General features: G+C 46.1%; 2 protein-coding genes across 2 annotated transcripts; both read left to right on the forward strand.

Moving 5' to 3' along the window:
- Positions 1-1,898: 1,898 nt before the first annotated feature.
- Positions 1,899-2,409, forward strand: K444DRAFT_633113 (uncharacterized protein; the record flags this gene model as incomplete). Its single annotated transcript, XM_024883576.1, has 2 exons — positions 1,899-2,051; positions 2,152-2,409. 2 exons carry the CDS (start codon positions 1,899-1,901, stop codon positions 2,407-2,409), a joined length of 411 nt encoding a protein of 136 aa, XP_024732999.1.
- Positions 2,410-4,048: 1,639 nt separating this feature from the next.
- On the forward strand, positions 4,049-7,845 carry K444DRAFT_72149 (uncharacterized protein). Its single transcript, XM_024888524.1, has 4 exons — positions 4,049-4,638; positions 4,689-5,499; positions 5,556-7,126; positions 7,207-7,845. The coding sequence occupies exons 1-4, from the start codon at positions 4,499-4,501 to the stop codon at positions 7,454-7,456; spliced, it is 2,772 nt and encodes a 923-aa protein (XP_024733000.1). The 5' UTR covers positions 4,049-4,498; the 3' UTR covers positions 7,457-7,845.

Below are 7,845 nucleotides of genomic sequence, written 5' to 3' on the forward strand. Positions count from 1 at the left end.
GGGGAGGTGGTTCTCGACTTTAGGGAGGACTGGAAGGTAGGGCTGTGAAAATTATGTAATTTAGAACTTGAATACATAATAACGTAATATAATCCACTGGACTTAATTATAGTAATATTATGCCTTACTAGGCCGGGACAGGGGGTTTTAGCCAATAGGATCTGCGTGAGAATGTCGGAATTTTGTGCTTCAAATTATACTTGACTTATACTTGACTTATACTTAATTTATGCTTGGCTTATACTTAATTTTATACAATGCATTATGCAATACGTATTTGACGACTTGATTATTATATAATGTAAATAATTACAAATTTCACATCCCAACAACGAAGGGGATAGCGAGCGCCAGAGCAGAGTCCGTCTCGTGGCTAGCGCCCCGTGATAAATATAACTTCGTAAATCTTCCCTTCAATCATGGATACCGGCTTAAGGACTCGCCGATCAAAGTTGCCGATGATGCTGGATCTGATCGTTACGGTCAGCTCGTTAATTAGGTAGGCGTTCTACGTAACGGCAGGAACATGTTCTAATTCGGACGGAGAAGTCCGCGGCCAATCAGACCGGGATGCGAGAGAGACGACGAAGTACAGCCGGGCGAAACTTTTTCTATTTACATTGCATTGCGTTGCGTTGAATTTAGATTCTACGGAGCCTTCTGACGGGAATCCTGTGGGATCACACATGGCGAGCGAATCATTCGATTTTGACTTCCTATGGATCCCTCAACGTGACACCAGGGGCCTGTTGCCGATTAAGCTTAACTGCAATCGAGCCAGTTCGAGCAACCCTGGAACGCCGCCATGTCGTCGATCAAACACCCAAGCGAAGCTGCGAAAGGATTCTCGGCATGCGTACGAGCGGCCGAACATGATTGTTCGATCGATCGACCGACCGACTGACTGCTTCCGTGCAGTTGAGTTGTCCCGTCTTACTTACGCGATCCTGGCGCCTGAGCTTAAAATAAGAAAGAAAGAAATGGTTCCTGGATGTTGTGCAGAACCCCGCAATTCGAAACGCCAAGCTTGCCCCCGCGGTGCAAGGAGGCGAAGGAGGCAAGGCTGAAGCATGTCACTAAATATCCAATTACTGGTTCTGGTCTATTGCTGGATTGATTGACGTCGTTTATGTTTGCCAATACAGGACACTGCTATTTCTCTTCCTGTGACAAATGTTCAGGTGCCGTTGTTGTGGCGAGTGCTGTTAGCCAGTGCTCCGTACCTCGGACTAGCCTCTCACATCAATAGATGACTTTAAATTGAAAGAAAGCGCAGAATACACTAGAAGTACGTCTTTCCTTGACCGTTTCAACACCGTGACCGCTCAAATGATGATTTCGACGATCAGTTCGCCTCTCAGAAGCTACCTCAGCGCTATTTCCAGACCAAGTGGCGATGTCGAAAATAGATTCACGACAAGCAGGAGCCTATGACGAGTTTGAAGAAACGCAATAATCCTAGCCCTCGAAAACAGATCGGCGGCAAATCATCTTAAATCTATCAGGGGATGGCGATCAAAGGATCCACCCTCGATCCTTCGCGGTCTCGTCTCGTCTCTTCTTGCTGGAATCACTTCTCATGCGGGATTTCCACAGCACAGACTTTCGACTTCGTTCAGCTCACGATGCTCGGGATTGCTGCCTGTGCAGGGACATCGAAGGCTGATGACAAAAAAGGAGAAATCATCTATAGACCTCGATCCTTCAAGAGCTCTTCGGGTCATCATGAATGATGGAAAGGAGGAGAGAGAAGAAAAAAAGGTATAAGAAGAGCCATTTCCATCTCTCTTCTCAACATCAACATCAATCTCAAACGCACAACTTTCCAATATCAAGATCCGCAAGCTAGCCAGCTATCTATCTATCGAATCCAATACCCGCAATTGGAAAACTGCAAAATGAAGCTCACGCACTTCCTCAGTTTCGCTGCTCTCGCCCTGGCTGTCCAGGCTGAGGTCTCTTGGTATGTTGGCTCGCGCAACATCACTTGTAAGGGCCACGACGACGGACACATCGATTGCGCACAAGGCCACGACGGTGGAGCGCCCGAAGTAAGCCGCCTCCCCTCTATCCCTCCAACCCATCCCCTCAAAGCCCCTCACCCAACACCATCCCCATCAGACAAAACACACACTAACCACCAACCCACAGGTCCAACTCGACCACCCCTCCCCCTCCACCACACCAGTCGCTATCCGCGGCCGCGACGCCGCCATCGTGCCGGGCCTGCAGAAGCGCGTCACCTGCAACATCGACGGCGTTACGAAGGGCCTGGCGTGCTTCACGCACTGCTTCGCGATCGGGTACTGCAACTCGCACTGCGATAGCAATAATATTTGCCGTTGTACGTGCTTGGACGAGACGCCGTGGTGGAATCCGATTGTGTGTAGCAAGACGAGCTGTGCTTAGATTGGTTAGGAGAGGGAGGATGAAGGTGGAGGTGGGGATGGGGATGGAAAAGGGGGGAGGTGAGAGGAGGGGAAGTTGCGATGCTTTTTTTCTATTCTGTGGAAGTTGGTTGTTGATGAGGTGTGATGCTTGAGTTTTGAATTTATCTTACGTTGAGTTTTTACAATTTCTCGCTGATAATGATGATGATGATGATGTGTTGTTCTCTTATTTATTGTTAGAAGGCTGTGTCACCAAAGCCCAGAAATCCCTTTGATGTAGCCAGCTCCATTCGAGAGAAGCAGTCTAAGCTCCATCTTCCAACACTGGAAAGACTTACTGTCAACCTACCGCCAAGATAGAATCCGATGGTGTTCCGTGAGAGTGCGTGGTGAGTCCGGGATGAGGAAGGTCTACTTGGTGGTTTGGCTGGCTGTGATTGCATATTCGTTTTCAGCGTTTCACTTATTCCGCGAATGAATACGCTGCAAGGAGAGTAACGAGGAGTAACGAAAGCATTAATAGTGGTTTATCTGTTATACCGCGGGAATGTCCACGCTTTTGCTCACATGTCCAATATCGCCTTTGCTAAGGTCGGCTCAGGTCTGCTCACCCCATTAATGCATCCTATTAGAGTCATTAACTTTTAAGGAGGGGGCCCAATATAGCTCCCCATTCACTTAGCTATACTTGGCAAAAATACCTAATTTCCGGTATTAATAAATTTTAATACCAGGATTATAAGATCCTAATAATTATTAAGAAAGTATTAATTCTTAATTCTAAATTTAATTCTTTAATTATAATTTAACTTTATAATTACTTCTCTTTTTTTTAAGTAATATAATTTTTTTAAAAAATTAAAGCTTTTTAATTATTTACTTATCTTATACGTTAAATTCAATACTATCTTAATATAGCTATTTAAAATAAAATAAGGTTTTAAGATTTTTATAAGGCTCGCTTATAGGTAAATATTTTACTAAGAGATATATAAGGTTTAACTTTTATTAATTATATGCTTATTAGATCTATTAAAAACTAGCCTGGTTATTAGAAGCCCAGCGACTTGTGGCCACTAAACTTGACATTTACTAGTTCATTAGGCAATTTGGTCATAGAAGGAAAATTTCCTAAGAAGCTACTTGTTCATATAACTAATCTGAGGAACAGCAGAACTGTGACGGCTGGCGTAACGGCATGATCTGCCAAGGACAGGATATCGGAAACAGGCACAAAACGAAGCTAAGCTGGAATGCTTGGGCAGAACAATACTAAAGGTCGAGGCATCCTCCCTACTTTGTTCTACAGCTTAGTATTCCCAATACACGAGATTCTTTGAACTTTGAGCCTTCGACCATTGCATTGATCCCGCCGTCACAAGAACCATGTGGTTTAACTCCTCCCATTGCCTCATCCAAAATCTCCAAGAGGCCCCCTAGAGCTCGTTTTGCATGTTAGTTAACGAGCTGCACCGTCAAGGGCCAGACAGAATTAGTGCCCCAACTTCACTTCTTTATTTTCAAGAGGCACTGTGGTGAGAATTTCGGCTCCTCTAGTCACGTGGCGCGGTCATGTGGAGTCCGGAGCAGACATTCCGCAGCAGCGTATATAGTACCCCGCTCTCTCATTCTCTCTTAGAAATCAACCAACCTTCACTCTCTTCACGAATCACGATTCACTCGTACGCTGCGATCCCGCGCTGTGGAAGCCACATATTGCCCCTAGTTTGATACTTTGTATCCCCGTTACAGCACAAGACCATTAGGTTTCAGGAAGATGATTTAGGAAGGCGGCAAGGCTACGTAGTCGCACAAGGAACGATTATATTAAACTCGATAACTTATCGGGCAATAACACCGATTTCGATCCAAACCCCGGAATCGTTTGCGACAGTTGAGTGTCCAACCACCGCACGGAGCGCAATCGGGGCTGCAACTTCGATTCTGCACTGAATCGAGCCGGAATTACTACCCCTGAGTCCAGATTCAATTCAACTGCATCCAACCCGCTCGCTTTATACTTCACTCTTAATTTTGCCTTTCTTCATGCTCTATTGTCATTCTCTGCTTTTGCTATTACAATTCCCACCCTGCGCCTATCACTAGAAATGGCAACAATCATTTCCACGAACGTTCTGAAACAGGAAGCCGATGATCACCTAAGAGACATCCGTAAGCGGAAGGGTGTTGATGTTTCAAATGGGCAGCAATCTAACAATGTGGAAGACTTGAATCGTGCATTGAACATGTGAGGCATTCTAATCATCTCTCACTATTGTAATCTAATATACAGCATAGACTTTCTGACCAGCTGTACAAAAAGCCGACTCATTTCTTACTGGAGTTAATTCAGAATGCCGATGATAATACTTTCGAGAGTGATATTCCAACGATTTCCTTAACTTTGGATATCGCTACGGATAATTATCTGCGCATCGACTGTAATGAGGTTGGTTTCAATAAAGCCAATGTAGAAGCCCTCTGTCGAATCGGATTTAGCACGAAGAAAGACAAGGAAAGAACTAAAGGCTACATTGGAGAGAAGGGTATCGGTTTTAAGTCTATATTCAAGGTTGCGGACACTGTCCATATCTCTTCAAAGGGATATGCATTCAAATTCGATCGACGCAGCATGCTCGGCATGATTGCACCTATTATCGAAGCCTTTCCACCGGAGCATTTGAAAATTGGCCAAACACAGACCTTTCTTGAGATCAAAGGCAATGCAGAGTACAAAGATATCCACATCGAGCTTGAGAAGTTACAGCCACAGATTCTCATCTTTCTGCGTAAAATACGTAAGTTAGTTATTTATACGCCTCGTATGGGAAAACGCCAGTTCGATATTCGGAGGCTCAACCAGGACGCAGATTTTGATGGGGAAGAGACAGCGATTTTGACAAGCAGATGCTCGAGGGACAACAAGCCTACAGAGCACAGGTATATCATTGTCCGTCGTATTGAGACAACTCTCGAGAAAGACGACCGAAGGGAGAACATCACAGAGACAGAGACTGTGCTGGCGTTCCCAATAGATGAGGAAATGAGACCAGTACTACACGACCAGCATACCTACGCATACCTTCCGATAGATGACTACGGCTTCAATGTAAGTCAATCCAAAAGCCAATGCTTGCTGTGAGTGGAAACTTACAACCTGGAAAGTATCTCATACAGGGAGATTTTCTCTTGATCGCCAACAGGGAAAGCGTTGATTCATCGAGGTGGAACGACAGCGTCCTGACAGGTGTGTTGAGAACATTTGTACGGCGAGCTGTTCCCCGATTCAATGAGATCCATGGAAGCTCTCCAAGCCTTCGCTATATGTGGCCTCTTTTTCTGATGGACAATGGGGGAACGGACAAATTCTGGTCGAAATTAAAGCGGTGGATATTCAGCCGGCTCGCAAAACGAGACGTCCTTGAATGCCGACACAATATGGACCTTTCGCGCCCCGATTCTCTATTCTATATTCCATCGGAATTCCGATTCAAGGGCGAGCCTTTGGTCGAAGACGAGAAGATTACGCCGTATCATCTCTCTTTTGCCTACGATCCAGAGATCAGTCAGATCTTACCACAGCTCACACGAATGGGCGTGAAAGTCATGTCATTCTTGGATTTCTATACGGAACTGCGTGCTCTCATTGCTCGGCGCGGCATTTCATTTCTGAAAGGAAAGTCCAACCAATGGCACTCAAAGGTGGCAGGTCTTTTTTATCGCGAAGGAAGCGTGTCACAGCTGCAACATATCCCCCTCATCCCTCTGCATGATGGCCGATGGGTTACAACCTCCCAGGGCAATGTATTTCTTGAAGAAGATACATCCCGTACGGCAGTCCCGGGTGGGTTGGATATCAATTTGGTTGATGCTGAGGCATGCCAGGATGCTAATCGAAAAGATTTCTTCCGGTGGCTTTGCATAGAGAAGTGTGACCAAGCTGCAGTCTGCCAGTTGATCATGCAACGCTATAATGCATTTCGCGGGCTATCCTTGACACATTCTATCCAAGATTTGATCTACCTGTTTCAGACGCCCCGGGCTGTTTACAAAAAATCTCTTGAGGGATTCCAGCTACTTCCCGCTACACCACTGAACGGTTTCAGATACGCCAAAAGGTTCTACATTGAACATCCGGGCAAGTCGTCAATCCTAACTAAGTATGCTAGGGATCCGGCAAGTAACATTTCACTTCTGCATCCGGATTATCTTAACGCAGTCCGCACTCTGGGGAAAGAATCTGAGTTCTTGGATTGGGCCTGCTCTCGCTTGAAAATTTCCACTCACCCCCGCCTCATCGATAACTCTCAGAACTTAACCCCAGAATTCAAGTTCCTGAAGAATAATGCAGCTATAGATTTGCTGCTCCTTTTACGGGATCATTGGGATATGTATTATGACCATCTCAATCTCAAATTGACCACAGCAGTTTCAGAGATGCTCGTGGATTGCACCGACGGGCTCGCTCGCCGTTTAGACGAGACCGCCCTACCACTTGAGAAACTGAAACTTGAGGGCCCGGACCTGTCATTCATAGCGATTCCTGAGCACAATGACGTTCGCTGGCTTAGATTCTTGCACTTCGGTGTCCTTACCAATCCATCCGCTGCGTTCTACCTTCGTCAGCTCAAAGCTCTCACTTCTCGACCAGACTCTAGCACCGCTTCCAAATTATCAGTTCAGGCAGCATACGCCGGGCTTGAATCCTCCATAGGATCGTTCCCAAGAGAGGCACAGTACGTGAAGAACAGCCGAATTCCCACCGTCCCCCGTCCCCCGTCCCCCCAAATATTTTGAGGTGGCTAATAAACTCCAGGGTTGAGTTCACACGACATCCACTCGTCTTCATCGAGGGGCTCAAACGATGGGTCTTTTTGCGCGACTGCGTATGGGGCGGGCCCCATCTAGCTTCGGCATACCACCTCAGCACTGAATTTCCTCAGTATAAGAAGTTATTTCGAGACCTTCTGAAACTGGGAAACGTAACTCTTGATCATGTCATCCAGGAGCTGGACTGTGTGACGAGCAGCACATCCTTCAGCAGGCTTGAAGAGTTGCTATTGTAGTTGAATGAATATTTGAGAAAGGGGTCTCCCAAAAACTGCTTGTCAAAGTTGAGAGGGAAGGACATAATCCCGGTAAGGATGCCTAACGGAAGCCTCTGCCGTATGACCTACGGCTCGGACACTTGGTATCTTGCAGACAGGCAGAAGTTGTGGGACTGCTTCGATGGAAGGCTTCCACTCATCACCTTCGACGTCACAACAGTCCGGAAATTGGATCCTCTCATACAGGCTATGGATTTGTCGGACAAGTTACTTTCTAAAGCAGGTGAGCAAACTTTGGAAGCAATTGGGGACTTGATTTACGATGAAGAACGGAGCTTAGAGCTCAGGAGAAGAGCGTCATATTTCCAGCGGTAAGTAGCCTTGCATGCATAAATGGAGAGGATTCT

Source organism: Hyaloscypha bicolor (assembly GCF_002865645.1).
Source record: "Hyaloscypha bicolor E unplaced genomic scaffold K444scaffold_122, whole genome shotgun sequence".
NCBI classification, from domain to species: Eukaryota; Fungi; Ascomycota; class Leotiomycetes; order Helotiales; family Hyaloscyphaceae; genus Hyaloscypha; species Hyaloscypha bicolor.

Excerpts from the sequence above, each read along its gene's own strand:
- K444DRAFT_72149 (XM_024888524.1), top strand. The coding sequence starts at position 4,499 with ATGGCAACAATCATTTCCACGAACGTTCTGAAACAGGAAGCCGATGAT. Across the intron at positions 5,500-5,555 it reads TAGATGACTACGGCTTCAAT|TATCTCATACAGGGAGATTT; the intron begins GTAAGTCAATCC and ends CAACCTGGAAAG. Across the intron at positions 7,127-7,206 it reads TCGTTCCCAAGAGAGGCACA|GGTTGAGTTCACACGACATC; the intron begins GTACGTGAAGAA and ends AATAAACTCCAG.